The sequence below is a fragment of the Hirundo rustica genome, chromosome 6 (genome assembly GCF_015227805.2).
Source record: "Hirundo rustica isolate bHirRus1 chromosome 6, bHirRus1.pri.v3, whole genome shotgun sequence".
NCBI classification, from domain to species: Eukaryota; Metazoa; Chordata; class Aves; order Passeriformes; family Hirundinidae; genus Hirundo; species Hirundo rustica.
The window spans coordinates 24,660,478-24,684,052 of NC_053455.1; the positions used below are offsets into that span (position 1 = coordinate 24,660,478).

At 40.9% G+C, this 23,575-nt stretch overlaps 2 protein-coding genes across 5 annotated transcripts in view; one reads left to right on the forward strand and one right to left on the reverse strand.

The window, feature by feature from the left end:
• Window positions 1-4,079, reverse strand: part of MIPOL1 (mirror-image polydactyly 1) — a 189,253-nt gene extending 185,174 nt beyond the window's left edge. The window contains exon 1 of one of the 3 annotated variants that reach the window (XM_040067221.2): window positions 3,958-4,079. The gene's annotated coding sequence lies outside the window, so the exon portion shown is untranslated. Of the gene's footprint in view, window positions 1-1,619; window positions 1,654-2,306; window positions 2,503-3,957 lie in introns of those variants that run through there. The other 2 variants (XM_040067222.2, XM_058420957.1) reach the window with 2 other exon arrangements.
• SLC25A21 (solute carrier family 25 member 21) overlaps window positions 3,855-23,575 on the forward strand; it is a 240,401-nt gene continuing 220,680 nt past the window's right edge. The window contains exon 1 of one of the 2 annotated variants that reach the window (XM_040067225.2): window positions 3,855-3,982. In XM_040067225.2, the coding sequence (XP_039923159.1) occupies window positions 3,916-3,982 (67 nt within the window). In that variant the 5' untranslated portion in view covers window positions 3,855-3,915. The remainder of the gene's footprint in view (window positions 3,983-23,575) is intronic. The other variant, XM_040067227.2, reaches the window with a different exon arrangement.

Sequence of the window (23,575 nt, forward strand, 5' to 3'; positions counted from 1 at the left end):
AGCAGCAACTGTCCCTACCTTCTTAAATCCTATACGTAATTTCACCTCCCACTTCCTCTCTTCACTTTTCATACTGCAACCAGAACTGCAGTAACTTCTTAGCTGGACAGACAAGTTTATCACTTTCAAGATCCGGAAATCAGTGGTAGTCCCTTTACCAGTGACAGGACAGAAGAGCTCATAGCCATCAAATTGATGGCACCTCATTGGTGTATGTACATAGGTCTGTCTGACACAGCTGAAGAACCTTGTCATAAATTACAACATTCTGGGCACTAAACAGCAAAATAAAACAAAACAGAACTACCACATAAGCAGCACGTTTAACTGGCATGACAGTTTTAACTCTTGTTAAACCTCGTGAGATTTGTAAGTTAGTGCCATAACATATTTAAATAAACAAATAATCTAAAAGAAGTGGTTTCAAGTTAAACCAGAGTTGTACATTCCCAGAGCAGAACTAGTCATGTGTGAATGCTCAAGGACAGGTACAAGAACAAGGCAAGCATATCATTGCACTTCCCTAAAACCCACAGATCCTAGAACCTCCAAGATCTGCAGCTCTGAGATCTGAGCCAGAAAGCACATTGCTGTGGTTAACCGATTTTTCTTCCACAGCTAAAGCACTGCAACTGAAGACTGTTCTAACTGCTGGAATATTCAAAAGCCACTACGGTGCTGCAGGGCACCCTGAATTCCCAAACTTGGGCTGAACAAACTCCTACGGCAACCAAGCTCCAATCACCTCAAGCCCCCGAAGTAGCACCTAGACCCAGCTGTAGTTTTCCCACGGACAAACATCGGAGGGTGGGTGGTCTCAGCTAAAATACTCCTTTGGCCGCATTTACTGAATATTTTTCTCCCAAACTGTTCACACTGAGAAACCATAGCCTTTTTCCCCAAAAGAAACAGACCCTCACATCATCATCAAGAATTCTGACTAGCAGGAATTACAACAGGAGCTGAGGTATACAGCTCACTGGGATTTCCTAAGAAGTTTTAAGTCATAAATATTCAGAAAAATTACAAACTTTATTTTGGCAAGTTTTTTTGTTTTGTTTTGGTTTTGTTTTTTTAATGTATTATTACAATGCTGAGTATCTTCCACAGGTTGTTCTCATGTGACACTAAAGATCCAGCACCGACCTCCTGCGTATGTTCGGGGCAGGTTTCATCTCGGACCGTCCCCGGCCGCCTTCCCAGCGCTGCCGCGCTCCCGGGAGGCGGCAGCCCCTTCGTCCCTTCCCTCCCCACTAAGCCGACAGCCTCTGGGACTCCACACCGCGCATCCCCGCACGGGAAACTTGCTTCCCCCGATCTCCAGCCGCGGAGCGGGCGATAAGTCGGGCAAGCCGGGTCGACCGGCGGCCGCGGGGAGGTAACGTTAACCCAGCACACGCAGCCGGGCAGCGGCGCGAAGGCCCGGCGGCTCGGCCCCGGGGGCGGAGGAGGCCGGGCAGGGCCGCTCGCCCGCGGGGAGGCGCTTGGGGCAGAGCGGCCCGACCTAACGCCGCCTCGGCGGGACGCGCCGCCGCCGCCGAGCCTCTGCAGAGAGGACGGGGCGAGTTCCAACCCGAGCGCCGCGGGGCGGCCCCGACCCGGCCCCGCCGCCCCGTTACCTGCGCGCTCCGGCCCCGCCGCCGCCTCCGCAACAAAGCCGCGGGCGGACGGGGGGAGGGGCGCGCGCGCCCGCCGCCCTCGGGAGCGCGCAGCGGCGGGGCCGCGGCCCGGGGGCGGGGCGAGGCGGCGGGAGCGGGGCGCGGAGGTGGCGCCGCCCTGCGGGCGGGAGAGGCGGCGCGGCGGGGCCGGGCAGGGCGGGGAGCGGCGAGGGGCGCTGCTTTGGGGGGGTCACTCCTGCCCGTCCTGCCCCCGCACAGCCAGTGGCGGTTTCCTTCTCCGGATCTTAGGCTGGGGTGCTGCCCAGGATGGACGGAATTCCCTACCAAGGGACTCAGTAACCACACACGGAGAGACAGACCCTACCAGGGATATCGAGGAAAAGAATGGAGTGGCGCTCATGTGCTGGTTTGGGAAGAGGCCATATGTTAATAGGATTAAGCCTAGAAGTGCTTTAGGAAACGTTCCCAGTGGGAAGGCTGCCCTTTGGGGGTGGGGGGGAGGAGGGAGCGGTGGATGGAAAATAAGTGAAATGTGGCATATGTAAAAGAGACTTCCAGTTGGGCAATTGAATTAAGGCACATAGATTCGGAGTTTGAATATTGTGAAGCAACAACAGCAGAGGTTGGTTGGTTGTTTTTTTTAAGGAGCAGGTGTTACACTACTGTGTGAACATCTGTATAACTTACACTCACTCTGACCGTTATTCTTCAGTTTCTTCATGTAAACCTTCTTTGATGCAGGGACACCTTCTGCACAAAACAGATCGATCTGACCAGTTTCTGCACCCTCTGATCAACTCCAAATTCTCTTCGCTGTCGAAATGCGGTAACAAAGTCCACCTTAATACTAGATTTGTTATTTGTACCCATTGCTCAGGGAGACCTACATCTGTGGAACAAAGCAAGTAGTGATGCTTCAGCATCTGCTTTTTGATGATAGGGAAAACTATAGAGACTTGATCATCCAGGAGTATTCACTAAGCAGCAGTCTCAAAGAACCAAGCCAAGGGAACTAAGGCAAATGCTAATGAAACATTGAAGTTGAGATTTTAATTACTCAAAGGTCAGCACATTCGAGGCCTATTAATTTAAAGGAGTTATTCTGTATTCCCATAGCAATCTGTACTCAGCTCCTACATAGATCAAAAATTCATGTTGTTTATTTGCTGATGCATTCAGGTGATATAACTGAATTGCTATACCTGACTATTATTCCTTTTCGCAATTAGGATCTTGGTCTTTTAACACTTTATTAACACTTCTCTGTATATTTCCATTCTTTTTCAGTAGCAATCGACCCTTGTTTCTCTCTAATCTTTGTTCTACATTACAAAAGGCTACAGTTCCTTTCAAGGCTTGCACCTCTCGTCAGTTAGCAACATTTGTGGCCTAACTATCACAAAAACCTCTCGGGCAGTCAGCAACCTAATGTATCAGAACACCCCTCTGAACTCAGAACTTGCCCTTCAATGGTGCTGCCTCTGGTATGAGCCCATGCTGCCCCCCACGTTGTACTCGGGCATCTTCTGGAAAGGCAGAGATTGGCTTTGCCGAAAGCAGTGCTGGAAGCAGTCGGCAATGGAGCTATGTCCCAGCACTTCCAGCCCGTGCCCTGTCACCGTTTTGTTTACTAAGATGGGCCAACAGGTCTGTGTTGTAACACGTTACTCTCCGAGTGACAAAATACCCGTGTCCTCTGAACATCGAAGAGATGGAACCAACCTTTAGACTAAGGATTTTAAAAGGACAGTAGGCATCAAAAAGGCAGCCTGTGAGCCCAGCGGTACCGCCGACCCTCCCTAGAAGCTGAGGAGCAGAGGACGTGCGGGTGTTTGTTAGCTGGGTCCCAGCAGCGGTAGCGGAGCAGGATGTGCGCTGTATGGCACCAGCCCCCAGGCGGGAGTGTACGGCCCGAGCCTGAGCAGGCGACGGGCTGCCGTCCCCCGCCGACAGTGCCACAGCCTCGCTCCCCGCCCCAGCATGGGCGATCGCAGCGCCGGCCGTCCCGGCTCTGCCCTAACAGAGAGAGGCTGCCGCTTTCCCGGCTGGAAGCGATCGCCCGTAGCTGCGAGCCCGTGCCGTGCCCGGGGCCGCCCTCTGGCCGGGGCCGGCTGCCAAAGGCCGCCGCGGGGCCCCGCAGCCCGGCGTCCCCGGCGTTCGCCGCCCCCCCTCCCGCCCACAGATAACCGCGGCCCCCCCGGCTCTTCCCCACCCGCCCAGCGCGGACTCGGCCCCGGCTCGCCAGCCTCTCTCCAGGCGCCGGCTGCCTCTCGTCGCCGCCGCGGCGCGGGCAAGGATGGCTCGGCAACCTCGGGGCTTTCTGCAGGAGGCCTCTCACCAAGTCGTCGCCGGAGGCTCGGCGGGTGAGTGGGCGCGTTCCTCGTGGGCGGGAAGGGTCTGCCCGTCCCTCGCCGGAGCTGCGCCAGCTTGAGGCGCAGGCGGCCGCGCCGCCTCCCCCTCTCCGCGCCGCTCGGGCGGCGGGGAACGAAGCGGCTCAGGGGCGGCTCCTCCCCCGCCGGGCGGCGCGGGCGGGCTCCGGTGGCGACCCAAGCCCGGGGGTCCCGGGACAACTTCTGTAACGGTGCTCGACCCGCCTGTGGGGCAGGGGGGTGAAGGGGCGCTCCCTGGCTCCTCGGTGTATCTGCGCCACACACGCCCTGCAGCCCCTCGGGCGATAAGAGTGGCGGGCGGGCCCCTTCAACGGCAGCACCGCGGGTGTCCCCCAGCGCGGCGGGAACCCTCCGGGCCGCCTGTGCCGCGGAGCCGCGCTCCGGGCTCCACCGCAGGGATCCGCCTCCAGCGCCTGGATACGGGACAGAAAACGTAGCAGCCCTGCCTCAGACGCCTTCCCCGTGCCACTCTCCGTCGCTGAGTTACAGAGAAACCAATGCAGGGCTACGGTGGAAATGCGTTTTGGTGGGGTTTTAAAAATACTTTTAGGAATGTCGACGTTACTCATTGATTTGTAGTTTATTTGTACTGCGAACTACAAGTGTCAAAATCGTACACATCTGTTCAGCAATGAAAGCGTTGCTGGTCAATTTCTTCAGGTTTCTTACCTAAATCCCAGTGAAACTGAAATATTTAAGTCAGCCTACAGTGCAGGGGGTTTTAACAAAATATCCTGCTCTTTGAGTCTGTATATGCAAATCCTGTTAATATTTCAACTATGCAGTGTGTTTTTAAGTGTTTCTCAGTGTGCCTTCCGAGATCTAAATGCTGTTTGTCATATTACGTTTTACATGAGAGAGAAGAGCTACATGCTGTGTCTTATGCTTCAGTGTTACGTGCACATGAAAAATTCTCCTGTGATTGAGGCCTGTGTGGCTGTGACGCTACATGTGAGCTGTCGTCCATTCCCTCTAATTCCCCTGGTACCTCTAAATCCACTTCTAAGCATTCCTGCCACCAATACACATTTGAGCAGTTTATTTTCATGCTAGTGACTCTGTATGCCCTTTGTTTTCAGCCTTCTCCTCTGACAGCGAGAGATGTCGTAGCAGAAGTGGAGAAGTCTGCTGTGTATTGTATGACTGTTTATGTAGCTTTTCTGCAGCCTTTGAAATTCTAAAGGTTTTTTGGACTCTGCTTGGTACCACCCCCATCTTCCTATAGGAGAGAACGGAAAGGTTTAATCTGCCCTAGACTGTTGAAAACCCTTAATACCTGAAGGGATACTGAGGTGTTTTGCCACCAGATGTTTTGCAAGATGACAGATTTATGTGCCCTTAGCAGTTGGCCTGTGCCTTAGTGATTCAGATTGATCTAATGCACTATGTTACCATCCTCTGGCAGGAGCCTGGTTTTGCTACAGGTTCTCTTTGTAGAAGAACAGATTGCCTAACACAACAGAAAGAAAATTGTCATTTAGATAAATGAAAAATATTTGGTAATCTGGTAAGTATCTGTATTAGGGTGAGAGAATTTTCAAGGAGACAATTGATCAGCATGCAACACTTTTTAAAAAAAAATATAATGTGAGAGGCCTGTTGTATCTAGTCCAGAGGCATAATGTTAAAGATACTTGCAACCTTTTGCTTAATCTCCTGTCAGGCAGGCAAGTTCCTTAGCTGCATCCCTAGTCTCAAATTAGAGCAAAGATATCTATTCATTGGTTTTGAAATAAACCAGTAATGATGTCTACGTCTGAACAACACTAAAATTGTACCAGGGGCTCTTTGGATGTGTGCTTCAAGTGGGAGCTCTGAGGTGCATTAGAGGGAAATGGCTGAAACTTGAAAACTTGCTTGCTTAAAACCCAGTAGTGTTTTTTCCTGCTAATTTATAGAGAAAGTAGAAGTTGAAGGCTGGAGTTTTGAGGTCTTTAGTCTAAAGTTGAAATTTCTTAGGCAAGTGTAGATCCAGCATTGAAAAGGTGGAAGCAAGGAGAAAAGGACTGAGTTTGTTTCCCGACCTTAATTTCCCAATATTACTTTGACCATCCTATATGGCTTTCAGCTGTCCCTGCAGAAGGACATAGGACTCTTGTAGGTGTTTTGTTCTGTTTCCTGACCTCAAGTGAATGCCACAGACATCCTAGAGTGGCTTTGCTGTCTCTACTACAGTCTGGTATTTAGAAAGAAACAAGACCAACCAACCAAAAAAAAAGCCAATAAACCCCCCCCCCCCCCCAACAAATGAACAAGCAAACAAAACCAAAAAACCAAACAACAACAACAACAACAACAACAAAACCAACCAAAACCAAACCCCCAAACAAACATAAATTATTCTTAGTTAAGCTTGCTTCTAAGAAAGATACTGTTAGTTGGACTCTGTTGAAGCAATGGTAGCAAAATACTGAGATAGCTGGGAATGAATGGCACAGCCCAACAGGTGTAATTGAAGGATCAGATTGCCTGTGTAAGTAGAATGAGAGGTTATTTAGTATCTGCATGTCTGATGCAAAAGGATCTGATAACAAGTAATTCTGCTAGGTTGAGTGGAAAATTATTAGAGATAAGACTAAGCTGACAGAACATGGAGAAAGGGATTTTTTGATGCTTCATGGAAGATGACAGGACTTGTTCATGGACTTAATAAAGACAGGGGAAGAGAAAAGAGGAAAGGAAAGGAAAGGAAAGGAAAGGAAAGGAAAGGAAAGGAAAGGAAAGGAAAGGAAAGGAAAGGAAAGGAAAGGAAAGGAAAGGAAAGGAAAGGAAAGGAAAGGAAAGGAAAGGAAAGGAAAGGAAAGGAAAGGAAAGGAAAGGAAAGGAAAGGAAAGGAAAGGCAAAGGCAAGGAAAAGAAAAGAAAAGAAAAGAAAAGAAAAGAAAAGAAAAGAAAAGAAAAGAAAAGAAAAGAAAAGAAAAGAAAAGAAAAGAAAAGAAAAGAAAAGAAAAGAAAAGAAAAGAGAAAAGAAAAATCAAGAATGACCCCTAGTCTACAGGACTGGTAAAATGGAAGATACTGGTATGCTGGAAGAAGGAGAAAGAAAAGTATTCAGTGTTTTAAGAGAAAATATATAAGCATACTGTTGGCTGTCTGAGGCATTGCTAAGTTAAACTTGAACAGCTCTCTGCTGTAACTGAACTGTAAAAGTCAAGCATGACAGATCTCATGCATACTTTGTCTATGGCAAGGGGGTGCGTCTACTTTCATGTGGCTTGTAATCTGACTTCATGTGAAATGGAAAGCTCTGCTTCCTGAGAATGAATGAAATTTTAAATATGGACAAAGTCTTACTCAGGCTTGGCTTATGTTACTTCTGCTGGCGTTGTTTACTCCCATCTTTCAGATTCTTCAATGAAGGTTAATAGCATGATTCAAAATACTTGGTTTTGTTTGCTTGCCTGGGTGTATGACAATGGTGAGGAAAAGAGCTTCAATTGAAAGGTAATTGGGACACTTTGTTAGTGAGTTCAGGCCCTTCTGGTACTGCAAGCATGCTCCCTTGGCATGCTCCCTTTCTCTAGTGGTTAATTAGTAAGCTAAGGCATGTGTGGAATTTATAGCAAAAAAAATAAACAAAAAATCAACTCTAAGCTGTAAGGATCACTGTGAAAAGAACAATTTGGGAGCCTCTGATTTCCTTAAATTTACGGCAGTTCTTCAAAAGGTTATTTGAGAAGCTCAGTCAATGCAGGGTTCAAGTCACAAGAATTGTTTCTCTAAAACACAAAGATCAAAAAAAATCCTTGTTTTGCCTGCCTGTATTGAAAAGGCAGAAATTAAAATAATAGTGTTGCAATTAGTAGTGAATCGATATTTCTTTCCTCATAGAGAGGAACCGAACACTGCAAAGTATGTTATGTGATACCCAGATTAATTTGTCAAGACATCTGTAACAGAGTGTTGAAACAGTTTGAATGATGACATGCAAATGTCATAAACAGTTGCACAGACACCCTTGGCATAGTGAAGGCAGGTGGCCAGATATAGTTACCCTGAAGGTTTTAGGATGCTTCTACTTGATATAGGGGTGTTCTTGTTTTTTAATAACAAAAGACTGCAGATGGAAACAATTAGCTAAAACCAGAGGTAACATAAATAAAATTTAGTTTATATTTAGTTGTATGATCACCTCTCTTTCTTCCATACATGTACAAGTTACCTATAAACATTTTAAATTTCAAAGTTAAAATATTGAAGAATTTATTTCATATATTTAGTAAGTGATAAATACAAAGATGACATGTTTTTCAGATCTTTACTATTTAACCAATCTTTAAAGTACTTTTCCGCTGAAAATTCAGTGTGTCTCTTTGCCTAATTCCATTTAATAAACGAACCTGAACTGCAAAATTAATTACTGTAAAATGAATATGGAAAAGTCAGAACAAAATGAGCTTTAAAATAAAATAATTACTTCATAGGAATAATTCAGGCTGATCTTTTTTTCCCCCCTATTCTTCATATTTTCATGAAACAGCAGGGTTTCTGCCTCTTTGTACTTCTCAGCTTCAATTTTTTTATAACTTTTTAATTTTTTTTAAGAGTTAGGTTTCCAGCTTCATTGAAACCTAATAGGATTTGTAAGTCTAATTCTCTTAAGCTCCTTTGAAAATCCAAGCCTTTTCTCTTGAGAGGTGTTTTATTTCAGGAGTAGACAAAGTTGATTAACCTGGATAGCAGCAACTTCTTTGAACCAGCTCTATAAGCAGGAAAGCCACCTGTCAAACTAAGACTGTCAAATGCAAATACGGTATTAAAACCAGTGTTTGGTCTTCCTGTTGCAAGAGGCATTAGGCAGACAAAAATCATTACAAGGTACACTAGCCAGCATACTCCATGAAACACCTTAGGTTATTTGGTCTCTATGAATGGGAGAAGGAGCATGATGGATGTACAGTAAGCACTTGAAACAGCAGGGAAATTGTCTAATTATTCCCCTCCCGTGTTTTTAATTTTATGACAGTTTTCTGGGAGTTAAAGTTAGGAAGAGTAGTCTATGTTTTCTTGGGTGCTTTTTTCTTCCTTTTACGCCATGCAATGTGCATTCACATGTTACTAAAATAATCATTTGATGGTCAGAGGTAATTTCAACTAGCTAAGTATTGAATACACCTTGTAACTTTCTTGACTCAAAACCATAATATTTTAAAAAGCTTAAACCTTCCTTTCTCCCTTTCTCTGAAGTCGCTTAAGGCTGAAATATTATCTGAGGCCACAGTACACGCTCAATGTCTTTCACTGCTTTGGTTTGGTATTTCAGATGTTAGCAAAACCTTTAAATTAAAAAGCTAAGAATGGGAAGCAGTCAAAAAGTAATCATTTCAAAGAAACACTCTACAAGTTAAAGTACTCCAAAGGAATGCACTAGAAGCGACCAATGAAGCCAGTTTTCTCTGCTAGTCTGAGAAATTCATAGCATGCCAACCTGATGTTGGACTTGGAGGTTTGGACAGGAGTTGCTTGGTTGGCAATATGGTGAGGAGAACTTCAGGTAAGAGAAGACCAAAATAAGGTTAAGTATGTCCAAGCTGAGATATCAGATATGCCGAACCTCCTCCAGTATGCTTGTAAGAAATTGGAAGGACATAGGAACAGTTGGGAAGTTAAGACTTGGAATGATTTCTATTTGTTTCTGCTCAGACAACCATCCATGCATGCTGTTTTATGAAACCTGCCAAAAAGAAAACATAAAGTACATTTACAAGGCCCATGTAGCCCCTATTGCTTTCATCATTATACAGTTCAAAGAGGGAGTACAGTATTTGGGACAATTTGACTTCAGTAGGTTGCTGGAAATAAGGAAGAGCTGCCATGGAAGCTCAGAGAAACTGATGACAATTTTGAAGCCAATACAGCTGAATTGTTGACTTTGGTCTCCTAGGCAATTCAAAACCATGCAATGTGATAATTTTCAACCCAGTAGAATATAGCTCTGTGCTGCAGACCAATGCAGTGACCAGCAGCTGAGGGTATGCAGAATGTCGTGGAATGAACCAGCTGAAGTTACCTTGTGAACCATTCTTAGTGGAAATTTTTCAGAGTATTTTCCCACCTACTGTAGCATTTCAAACTTTAGTTCTGTAGCATTTTCCAGTCTCTGAGCCTTCCCTTTTCTACCAGCTGATAATTCTAAAAATATCTGAGTCTGAAAGACAGATTGGACTGTTTGCTTTGTATACTTCTAACTGAATTAAAAGTTATTGGGTTGCCACAGAAAACCTTGTTTAAGTTTCGTAGAAACTAATGAAATCCTTATGAGCTTTCATACATTTTGCTGAAAATGCAAAGCTGGCAGCTAGCAAAATTCCTCTAAATTTTCAGACAATTAAGTAATTTGAAGAAGCAATACTCTTGCAATATAGCTTTAGTTTAAAAGGAGCAAATGAAAATTGCTATGTAGAATCGTGAAATCCTAGAGTGGTTAGGACTGAAAAGGACCTTATAGATCATTTAGTGCCTATTGTCCTGCTATGGAGAGGGATGCCACTCACCAGACCAAGTTGCTCAGGGCCCCATCCTCCCTGGCCTTGAATACTTCCAGGGGTGGGGCATCCACAACCTCTCTGGGCAACCAGTTTTAATGCTTCAGTGTCCTCTGAGTAAAGAATTTCTATATAACATTTAATCAAAAACTTCCCTTTCAAGTTTAAAGCCATTGCCTCTTGTCACTATCTGTCCATATAAAAAATTCCTCTCCCTCCTATTTATAAGTCTTTTTATGGCACTGGCAGGCCACAGCAAGGTCTCCCTGGAGCCTTCTCTTCTTCATGCTGAATGACTCACACTCTGCAAGCTGTATTTGTCAGAGAGATATTTCACTCACTATCATATTTGTGACCTCCTCTGGCCCTGCTCTACGGGTCCATGTCATTCTTGTGCTGAAGACTCCAGATTGGATGCAGCATTGGCAGGTGAGGTCTTGCAAGAGCAGAGGTGCAGGATCAGCTCCCTTGGCCTGCCCCCACTGCTCCTGATGCAGCCCAGGATAAGGTTGGGCTTCTGCATTGCGACTGCACATTGCTGGTTCATGTCCAGCTTTTCACCCACAAGAATTGCCAAGTCCTTCTCCGCAAGGCTGCTCTCAATGATGCTCTCTCTTGTCTCAGCATCTACTCATGTCTCTCCTTGCCTGACCCAGGTGCAGCACCTTGAACTTGGATTTCTCGAACTTCATGAGGTACTTGTAGACCTCCTTATCAAATTTGTCCACGTCTGGGATCCTGGGTGGGATCATGTCCCTCTGTTGTGTCAACTGCACCACTAAACTTCTTGTCATCTTCATATGTGCTGAGGTCTCACTGTCTGTGTCAGTGATGAAGACACTGAAGAGCCCTGGTCCCCAGACAGACCCCTGAGGGGTGCCACACATCACTGGCCTCCCCTTAGACACGGAGACATTGACCTCAACTCTCTGTCTCTGTCCAGAGTGTGTCTAGGGTGAACTGATCTCATTTGATTGAGTAATTGTTTGCAGTGTACTAGCAACTCATGAGCAGCCATTTGGAGCTCTTAAACATGTTTCAAGCTATGTTTGGGGATTTTTTTTTTTTTTTTTTAATTGTAATAGCTTTTATATGGGAATTAAGATATGAAGTAAATTTTACATGTTTATGTAAGAGTGACAGAAACAAACAAAAAATTTTCATAATTTCTAACATGACACCTTAGTACTTTCTGTAGAAACTGGGACCCTGAAAAGAATTTTTTTGTCTGTGGACTCAGATACAGTTCATACCAAACTGCTTCTTGAACTTGGGGATTAAATTTCAGACTTGCTCTGGTACTCACTCGGTTTGAGAATCCTGCAGCAACTTCATAATTCCAAGCGTGTCTTTGTTCCAAATGGGATACACTGGAAGAAAATGAGAAATTGGCTGAGCTTTATTTAGTCTGGCATGTTAGCCAATGGGGACAAAATATATTGTGCACAGAATCCTCTATGGGCATAATAAGGCAAATATCCTTCAGATTTTGTGTACGTGGTAAACCTGAGGGTTTTCAGAAAGGTTATAATTTATCTATTGTTTTTAGAGTAACAAGTTTTTTTCCCAAAAAACCTCACCCCTTATCTCCCACCCTCCGCAAAACCCCAAACCTGTCAAAACGACCAACTTCGCGCGCAGAAAATGGAGTTATGAAGTTATTTGCGCTCATTCGATCTACTGCCCACAAGATGGCAGTGCAATGCTACGACAAGATGCTAATGTGCTTTTCCGTGGCAGAGCGATAAAAGTCTATGCTGAAGCTGGTGCACATAAAAAGCATATGTAATTTTGAATGATAATATGGGAAGCAAAAGCTTAAAGATGTCAAATAAATAATGATCAATAAATGCTGATTTCATATGTGTACTGCACAACCAATGGCACTGAATTTGACTGTCATTGAATTAACCACAAGAATTGTAAGTGGTGACCTACCACTAGTAAAGGTCAATAGATGGTTGTAGTGCTAAGATACCATATATAAATAACAAACTTGGGATATATTCGTGTATATATACGTATAATCAATATGCAAATAGATACTGATTTCCACAGTGAGAAATTTGAATCTTGATTATTTTAATTTTAGCATAGATTTTATGCAATCTTGCAGAAATGTCACCAAGCTCTCAATGCCAATCTATAACCAAAGTAAAGAATGCTGTGTTATATACACATTACTGTAAGCCTCTGTTAACCCTCTTCAAGTATTTACAGGCATGAGATCTACAGCAAAGCATAAAAACTTTAACATACACACTTCTTCAAAACAGGCTATAAAATTTTGTTGTCAGATATTAAAGTTGAATAATATCGTGGAAAGTATATGATATACATGTAAAAGCATATAGGTAGCCAAAATAATTAATACTGGAACATGCCTGTTGTAAAATTGGTAGACAAAAATGCTTTGTCTGCAGAGGCAATTCTGAAGCTGTTACAGCTTCTGTGAGCCAAGATTATATTGGCATAAAGAACAATTTTTCATTACTGTTTATTGTTTCATCAGTTGTGCTTATGACTGATGTACATATTCAAATCCATGTTAAATTGTTGTAACACAAAAGTTTATTATGCATTAAGAATAAAATTCTAACATATAGCAACAAAGCATGACTTTTGATAACAGTAGATGTGTTTTCTGTTGCAGTGTTCTAGAAGAGAAAATGAAAACTGATTCTGGTTATTTCTGTGCATAAAATCTGGGAATTTTTCCTATTAAGTGATGGTATTACAAATTTTCCTTTAGCTTAGTTTCTGTGACATTATCTTGGATGTTCTTATACATGTAAACATTCCTTCTTTATGCTTGCTGTTTTTCTGCTTCAAGCTAGCAGAGTGGGAGACACTCAAAATCATACCCCCAAGAATGGAGGAACTCATCTGTTATGAGATTGAAATTCTCTCTGAAAAATTACTATATTGACCTTTTCAGACTGGTTTAAGTATTATGATTAGGGTTGGTATGAATGAAAAGAGCTAAAAGGGCGAAAGACAAGGGCGGGGCGGGGGGGGGGGGAGCCCCTTTTCAAATAGTGACGTGATTCCTAGAACCTGGAAGTTTTGAAAATCAGTATTGCAATGAATGGATAATAGGGATGCCTTTAAGTATTTTCAAGTATCTCAGTCTTGATTATAAAGGCCTTAAATGGGCTCTTCTTCAACTGGACTTGAAACCATACAATTAAAGTTTTTCCCTTTGGCAGAGATGGATTGATATTTGCTGCCTGTGCAAACCAACACTGGTCCTGTTGTTGGGTAAAGTAAATCAATATTGGTTTTTATAATATGAAAATATCACTCTCTGATGTCTAATTATTATTTGTGCAAGAAAGTGTTAAATAACAGCCATCTTAAGATAGTATTTTCTCTACAGAAAATCTGGTCAACTGTTTAGGGTGTGTTGAAAGTAGAGTAGTTACAGGATAAGTGCCCATTTTTTTCTGCAGCTTGTCTTGTTCTGGGGAATCATCACAATTAGATATCATTGCACCAACATCTGAAACAGGTAATTAATGTTTCAGTTGTTTGCAGTGGTGGTTTTCTGATGAGAAAATAACTGTGAGAGACTGAATGTTGTTGAGAAGTCCCACCCATACAGTGGGGAAGGAAATGCAGGAGTAATTGGCCTTTAGATCTGCTTTTCAATCACTGAACTACACTGTTAACAGCTGCTTTTGTTTTCCCTCTGGATCATTTTCAATCCATCAAGTTTTGTCAGGAAACACAGTTTATGGGTCATCTTTTAGTCTTTAGTCAATGAATCATTTCCCAGTTCAGTGTGTTATCCTAGTTTCCTGGACGTTTTACTGTTTTGATTATACTGAAGTATGCAGATGTGTGGCTGGTGCCCCCAAACAGCAACACTTCCAAAAGCAGATGAGAGTCTTAGTAGCCCTTTCAGTTTTAGAAAATTCTTTGCACTATTTATTTCACTTCCTCTTAGAGCTTCTGAGTGGCTTTGCAATAGGGTTAAAGTTTACTTACTTTTCTATTACTAACACTCGTGTCTTAATATTTAGTTAGAGAGTTGATTTCCAAAATTAGTGTATATTTTGAATGTGCAGTAAATATTGCTCAACTTTGTTTCCTTGGCTGGCTCCAGATAACATACGAAAAGAAAACAAACCAATCTTTTCTGTTGATTTTTTAGCAAGTTTTTCTCCTTTCTGTAAAATTTAAATTTTTTAAATTATGAGAAATGAAGCTGATTGATTAGGCATTTCTAAAAGGGAGGAAGAAAACATGTAGGCTTTCTGCAGATATAAACCCATGGATGTTGTTAGAGACTAGAATAAATGGAAAGAAATGTATTATTTAGAGTATGAGACTCTTCTAAGTTAATGTCCATAAAGTTTAAATTAGCTCAGACTTTTCTTATTAGAATAAATGTTTCCTTTTAAAAAGCATGATAATCATAATCAAGACTAAATTTGTTCTGTTATTTATTTTCAAAATGATTGTACATGTTTAGCAGACTTTTGATTTAAATCCCTAGGGATATATTGGAGACAGATGTTTAGATGACCTAATGTTTAAAGTAAAGTTATATTTGGACACTCGATTAAATTTTCCTTAAAATCTTTCCATATATGTTAGATTGTGGAGCAGTGCAGAAAATATTGAAAGATTTATGTTGAAAAGGTACTGCTTTATTTTTAAAGTAAGTTATTAGAGTTCTGTAGATTTTATTTCAGGCAACTGTCAAAAGTAGAAAATGTTTGATTATAAAACAGCATGTTTACAAATGAAAATATTGTGTCTTGTTGCAGAGTTAAATGGGAAACAGGTTTCTTTAAAAGTTCATTGGTTTCAAAACCAAATTTACCAGGCCATTTATAGCTGACCTAAAACTTGGTAAAGATGCTAGGCCTTAAAATGTAGCATCAGTCGAAGACTACATAATAGAGCACTACAGTTGCAAATGTTTTTACTACTTTCTGGTTTTGAACAAGTAAAAGCTCAAGATGCACCTAATGCACCTAATAGTGTGGATTACTGTAAGAGCTTCATATGCGATAGCAAACAACGTCTTGAAAAGTCTCAGTATTTCATCATCATAATTATCAATATTGATCTATTGGGAAGGTATTGACTTACAGATGAAAACAATGAGTATCTGTAGTTTTTATAAGTTTTATATATACTGGCTTTTACTGTGTTTAGTTAAGCACGTTATTGGGTTGCTGAACTTATATTGTACTAAGAGATGCATTCTTGTCACTGGCTGGATCGTTTGTAGGCTGATGCAAGTGTTGCACAAAACCATTATTCCGATGCTTTGCACTCATCCTGCAAAATAACCTCTGGCCAGAACTAGAGAATGTTTCTGTGGGACAGAATTTTTTATTATTTCCTGTCATTTGTGATTAGGAAGGCTGATGTGGGCAGCAGAGCTGAAAAGTATTTTATGCAGAGTGGACCTTGTTAAGTTTAGGCATCACATGCAGCACTTTTCTGTAATCTCATTGGGGTCTGCTGGGTTGGAACTGGAGTAGCTCTCTTCTGGGAAAAAACTGAAATTGCAATATTTGGAGCCTCTTCTTTCATATAGGAGTGGATGTTGAGTCAACAGTGGCATAAAAATCATGTTACAGAAAGGGAATGAAAGGAGACCTCATCCTGTTCCTGAAAAAGAAGTTTTCATGCTGTCTTTTTTGCTGTTAGATGAATGTACATTAATCATGGACAGTAACTGTTTTGTACAACATAGATCTAATCAAAACCTAATGAATGAATGTGTATTACCTATGAAGGTACTTTTCTTCCTGAATTAAGATTTGGGATATAGATTATACTCTGGAAGATAAATGGAAAAGTATCTTCTTAAGACTCCAAAGAAGCAAAGACTGGTCATAAAATTGGAAGAGACAACCCTGAACATCCTCTGACAATGTCACCTCTCAGTTGTTGATATGAAGATAAGGAGCAGTATAGAATGAAATTCTAAAAATTTTGCCGTTAAACCAGTTTTACAGTGTTGTGATTCTATTTGTCTACACACAGATTTTCTAAGTTTAGAAAGATTCTTTAGAAGTATTGAAAGAATATTGATCAGTGGATGCATAACACTGTTAATTGCGCTTGTCACTTGCTTAGTCTTGCAGACCTAGAGCGAACACTTGGAACTGGGCTGAAGTAACTTGGGCAACAACTTCTATGCGTGTGTAGTATAATCTTACCTTTTGTCACATAATGTTTTTTCCCTTTTTTTAATGTGTGTTTTCCAGTGAATGGAAAAAAGAACAGCTTTCTGTTTAAATACTCATGATCTTCTCATGTAATATATTATCATCTACACATATAAAATTTTTCTCTCTCTCTCTCTCTCTCTCTCTCTCTCTTTTTTTTTTTTTTTTTTTTTTTTTTAATGATACATGAATCACCTTATGCTACTTGAGTATTTTCCCTGAAGACTTCAGTTGGTGTGCTGAGATTTGCAGGAGTGATTAGTTCTCTCTGGTGCCTCAAGACAGACACCTGCAAGGAGAACAGACAGTTTTATTGAGATGCTATGAAAACTTTATGCAACTTTTAGAGAAAGAGGGAAAGCACCGTGGGAGCAAGGAGGATGAGATGGTTTTAACTTCCTTAATGTGTTGGAATTTTTTAAAAATTTATTTTTATTTTTTTATATTTTTAGTTTTAATTTTAATTTTAATTTAATTTTCTCCTTTCCTGTAGTCCTTTGTAGAAGTAGCAATGACCCTAAAGACTAAATGCTGCTCTGTTACTCAGACTTAGTTGTTTGCATTCTGTGTGCTGAATAACATCCTTGAGAGAAAACCACTGTCAAGTAGAGATGGTATCACAATCATTACCAGCTCAGTCCTAAAGTGGGCCTTTTCTGTTCAGTCTAAATCTTGTTTACGTCTAAATCTTTGTCTCCTAAGTTTTAATTAATCTGTAATGCATGTAGAACCTTAACTGCAAAACCTGTGAAAAATTCAAAAACTTAGGGAGGGACAATGTTCTACAAATTCCTTTTCAATAATAGAGCTGGAACCTTATCTACTGCAACTGGAATTAGGGATAGCTTGCTTTGTCTTTGTTTTGACTACAAACTCTATTCTGGTTAGGAGATTAAATTCAGCGAGAGTAATAAATCACTGCATTACATTTTGTATGACGATTGAACTGTTTGTAAAAATTGAACATACTTTATACATTTGCTAATTGTTTTGTAAATATTTCAATATTCGAGTTTGTAGTATAAATAGTTTTGACTATGGGCAAGATTTGGACTGCTTGCATTCTGTATAAGCAAAACCTGGGTGCCTCTTGCTCACTGAACAATTCAGAACAGACCCAGGTGATTTTAGTCCAGGGAAAGAATTTGCATCTTTGGCTTATCCCAGGAAATCAAGGAACCAAGCAAATTGTCTCTTGCAAGAGTTTGGGTTTTTTTCTCATTTGGTATTTTTGTGGGATTTTGTTAGTTTGTTTGAGTTTTTGGTAGTGTTGGGGTTTTTTGTTTGTTTGTTTGGGGGTTTTTTGCTTGTTTGTTTTTGGTTTTGTTTTGTTCATTCTTGCTTGCTTCCTAGGTCATTGAATCTTGAAATAACTTTTTGCATACTGGTACAGGTCAAACTGATTCAACTGTATATGAAGTGCTCTGGTGGTCAGTTAAGTCTTCTGAAAAGTGAAATAATGGTTTTGAGTGTTTTGCTTTCTGGACTCTAATACATTAACTTTTCATGTGTACTTCAGAGGAATTGTTATCCCTTAGTTCTAGGGGAACTGTAGGTACCTGAACCATGAGATTAATCACGATCCCAATTCCACTGAAATCAATAGAAGTTTTTCACTCCCTGAATCTCTTCTGAACTGTCTGAGATCTGTATCACATATCCTGTGAAGTCCAGCCTGTGAACATGCTCGCTACTAACTCCAGGTGGCTACGCCCTGTATGTATAAAGGAATGGACTTGTTTCCAAATTGTTTTCCTGGCTGTGGGTTTGAACTGTCTGAACTATCCAGCTGAAGTCAGGCAGCAACTTTCTAAGCATTGCAGTGCCTGGGCTGATGTCTAGTTGGCTTCCAAAGATCCCATCTGACTGAAGTTATTTAATCTAACTCTATTAAAAATGCTATTTTTTAAAGTTACTTGTAAATCTGAGGTTATGTCTCTATGAAAGCTTGCACAAGACTTGTACTGATATCCCCACCTGTGGTTGGACATTAGGATAAAATGTTGGAAAACTTGCTGTCATTTAAAAGAAATATCTCTGGAGGAAATGGCTTTTGTGATAGCTAATTAATTATATTTCTGTTATAGTTTACATTTTCTGTTTATATCTGTGGGAGAAAAAGGTATTTCTGTAATAGGCTGTAGATATCACAGCTGAAAAATCTAGCAAACTGAATTCGTACTTTTAAAATGTGCCACCTGTTGTCAAGTACTCCTGGATCAGAAGTAATGTGTTTGGTAATAACTGCTGTATGGTGCACAGAAGACCTCCATAAATCTCCTGGAAAACTCATAACTCCCGAGTCTTGTATACAACAGTTTTGCATCCAACAAATTTAAAGTTCTGCAGAAAAGTAGGAGAGCTGTTCTGATGTAGCACTGGCATCTTTTTCTGTCACTCCTTTCCTAACTGCTGTGTTCTCAGTATAAGTTTCTGGTTCTGTTCTAGAACTTCTCAAACTTAAACAAAATTCTTCTTGATGTTGCACTTCTCTTGCCCCAAGTTAGGTATGCAAAGTCACATTGACACCATTGTCTTTTGGACCAGGCTTCACCGGCCATTTATGAAAATATCTGGGGTGTGCATCTGGAAATAGTTTATTTCTAATTGGTGTGCAAATGGTAGTCTCCACTGACATCAAGTTCATGGACTCCACCTCTCCTTGTACAAAGTGACTTAAATCTAAGCAGTCTTCTGTCTGAGCCTATTTATACTTAACTAACAGTGTTGCTGTTTTGTCTTCACTTTCTTGTTCAGACTTTCAAGCTGTGATGTAAGGGAATTGTCAGTGGTTGCCTTAGAAGTTATTCTTTCAATAATACCTGCAACTTGTTCAATTTTTCATGTTTTCTATTGAGATTTGCCCCCCCTATATATTGATCACCTTCAGTTGGCTTTCAGTTGGAGGCTGAAGTCTGTATTCTGGGGCTGGATTGAGCATAAATTTTTCTTCCATTGTTTAGTATCCAGCACATGTTTGGGGTTTTTCACTCTTTTTTGAAGGACATAGGTTGGCAGTGGTCTGACAGTCCTAACATCCTTCCAGGTCTGTTTCCATTTAGTGGAAGTAAAGTTTATTTTGCTTTACTTCTGTTCAGCAAATCTGGCTTTTTCTAGAATTTTGATGGCCATACTTTGAACATCGAACATCAGGTGATTGAGATATTTTTCTAAAACATGATCTGTGCCAAGTAGGATCTAAGTGGCAGGATGCACCAACCATACAATTGTGCTTTGTTTTCCTCTGTGTTCTTGCCAGAACCTTGATGGTATCAAACCTGATGATGGGGGAAAATATTTGTCATCTGTGATCTCCTCCACATTATCTCCTTGTGTATGTTGTTAAAATATTCCTTTTTTTTACATCTACAAACTAGGTAAATAGTTGAAGGCCCTGAGCTTTTTCCATGCCTTTTGTCGCCAGGAAATATATTCACTCAGTTCCTTCTGCTCGTTCTCATGCCTAAAGAAATAAACTCCCAAGCTTTTTAGATTGTCTCTTGAAGAAAGTTCCCTATTTACCAAGCATGAGCTTTCTGTATGTTGAACTTGGTCGTTTTTTTTGGAAATTTCCTGTCCAAAGCATTCCTTGGCTGGATTAGTCTTGTGTGCTACCTGATTGTATACTAGCACTTTGCTAAACTAAAACACCAAATAGGGTGCTTCTCAGTCTAATATTTTGTAAGTTTTCCATTTATTGTTTGCTTTTACAATTAACTTGTGTTATTGGTGGGGATAAAGTTCACAAGCCCAGTTTCTTTCCTTAGCCAAAACTACCTGCAAGAACGCTTTTCTCATCTTACTTATAGCTGTCACATCAGTAGCTTTTGTGTCACTATCTGGTGTCCAAATTCTGGGTACACTTAAGTTGACAGTATATTCTTCTGTTGAAATGTTCCTCATTGACCTATGAAGAAGAGAGGTGGTGCTATTTATCTATGCCTGTTCTTATTGTGTTAGCAAACTCTTTGAAATGATGCTGACCTTTTAGGGAACTGATCCAAGGAGCTTAAGTGACAGAAACTTAATTGCTTTTGATAGGACAGTTTTCTGTCAGTTTATTTGCCTGAACTGCGGGAGCTGGCAGGGATTCCCAGGCAGAGGTGGAAGAGTAGGTAATGGCAGCAGCAGGCTCGTGTGATTGCTTACCTGTTTGATCAGGCTGCAGTGGGTGCCAGGAACACTTCTGCTTCTCAGCTTCACCCAAAGCTTAACACACATCAGCAATTTAATTTGCTTGCTCTATTGTGGTAGCTAATGAAGCTGTTTGTCACCTTCCCTATTTTCCCTTGTAGGGCCTGCTTCTCAGGTAACCTGAAGCTTTAACAAATACCATTAAAGGAAGATGCGTATTCAATTAATCCACAGCAGGAAAAAGGACTTTGCTCAGCTTTGTGTGAGGATTAAGAGGGAAGGAAGGTTTCGCTCTTGTTTTTTTGGGTTTTTTTTTTTTCTCATTTTTAATGTTTCTGGGGTTTGAGGTGAGTTTTTTTTGGTTTGGTTTGGTTTTTTGTTCTGTGTTTTTTGTTTGGTTGGTTTTGGTTTTGTTTTCCTGTTTTTTGAGTTTTTTTGTTTTTTGTAGGAAACCTTAATAAACTCTTCTTTGTAATACTGGTTTGCCCCTGAACATATAGTAAACTGAGTTAGGGTCTGGGGAATGTATTTCAGGCTTCTATTGTACTTTGCTCCGAGTATAACCCACTTTAATGTAAATAAGGTGAAGAACCTCAGCTAGCTGCATCTATGGAGGTTGAGTCGTTGTCATCTGTTTTACCAACATGTAAGTCCATCACTAGAAGAGCCACCACATCTAGAACACTGACAGATAAAACAAGGCATAAGACACTTTCAGATACTGCTTTTCTCTCATGTCAGTCACTTGATGTCATGGGCTGAGGCTGGACAGGCTGAGAGCTTGCCTACTCTGCCTCCTTTAGGCTTTGGGTTTGTTGAGTTTGGTGGTTTTCTGATATACTACATAGGCTGATTAAAATTAATTTTTCTGCCTGAGAGTAGTTCTCTTAATTTTCTCACAAAAGTTTTAGAATCCTTTACATGTGTTCTTGTTCGCTATATTTTATAATCTTTTCACTAGATTATGTGTGTGATACTTGTACTTCAGCATTTAAGGTGGAGATGGCAGTGTTGTGCTTCTCTGCTGTCTTTTTTAGAGACAAAAGCAAGTTTCTTACTGGGATCTCAGGCTGTTCTGTTTTTGCTGAGATCATGTATTCAATCAGAAGCCTAACCATGAGGGGGATGTGCAATGTATGGTCTTTTCAATAGGAAGACTATAATGTCTTATGATAAAAAATACTGAAATTAGGAAGCTATTGAAACTAGTTAAAGATGACTCTGTAACTGTTGCAGGAAAGTATGGTATTACTTGAAAAGTTCTCTTATATAACACTTGATTAAAAATATTTAAATTAAATTTTTTTTTTTTTTTTCTCATAGAACATTGCCTGTGTTAGCTCTAGATTAAAATGGAAGAAAATTGGCTTTTGAACCATTCATAGTCTGGAGTTCACAGGCTTTCATAGTGATTATGAAAATGTTCATAAACACTCATAGAAACTATTATTTTCTAACATTGTCACTAACATTATGGGTGTCAGAGTTCAAATTTTCTGGCTTCAAAAAGCTCCAGTTCTGTGTCTGAAACACAGAGGTGTGCCTCTGAACACCTGGAACTTCAGCCTTGTGTTTGGAAAGCAGCCAGATGCTTGTCCTGGTGGTTGTGCACGCGTAGACACAGTGCCCACTCAGGACTATCACCTTGCACAGTGTCTACTTGCATGCCGCAGTTTGAAGTCGGACTGCCACTGACTACTTGCTTGACTTGGCTTTTTGGTTTTGTATTATAGTGTTAGCTATATAAGGAAATGCTTCTTAAATCTTTTACTAGCAGAACCTTGCAGATGACATACCTGTGTATTCTGACATGCTTTTGCTTTTAATCCTGTAGTTTTCCTCCTTATGTTTTCCTTCGCTCTCCAGTAATACTTTTACACTTGGATGGTTTCCCTCTACACTTCTGTTCTTAACTCTGAACAAGAATGTGCATCTGTTAATATACATCCTAGTGACTCACACAGTTATTAGTAGAATTCAGTAGCAACTGAGTAAATTTGAGCACCTATTAGATCCTGAATAGATACAAATGTTTTACTGCCAGAACTTACATATTTTATCCTACGAGTCACATCTTCGATATTTAAGGTGTTTGAGTAGCTGTCACAAAAATATGTTAAACAGGGTTGGAAGAGGGGCCAAGTATGATATATTTGTATCTGTATACTATATTTTTTTCTCTAATGGCTGAGATTGTATTTACAACTGCAGAGCTATCTGACATTTGTTCCTTGAATGGATATTTAAAAGGGAACATTCGCATTCTGTAGTCCTGATTCTCTGTTGCCTGTTGAAATCCTATTTCACTAATTCATTTTCCCTTCCTCTGACACATGGATTTCCTGAAAACTGGCTCTAGACCTGTACTACAATAGAAATATTGTAGGATATAGTTATGATGGTACTACTTGTGTGTGTTTGAAGTTGAAGAATCATAGAAAGGTTTAGGTTGGAAGGGACCTTAAAGACCAGCAATTCCAATACCCCTTCCACGGGCAGGGACACCTTCCACTAGAGTGGGTAGCTGAGACCCCCATTCAAATGGGCCTTGAATGCTTCCAGTGGGACAGCCACAACTTCTCTGGACAACCTGTTCCAGTGCCTCACTACTCTCACAGTAAGGAATCTCTTTCTAATATCTAACATAACCATTCTCTCTTTCACTTTAACACTTGCCGTATTAATGTTGATTTTTAGAGTTATCAAGATTATTCTTTTTTTTCAGTGTTTTACCATTTAACCTTTAATGAATGA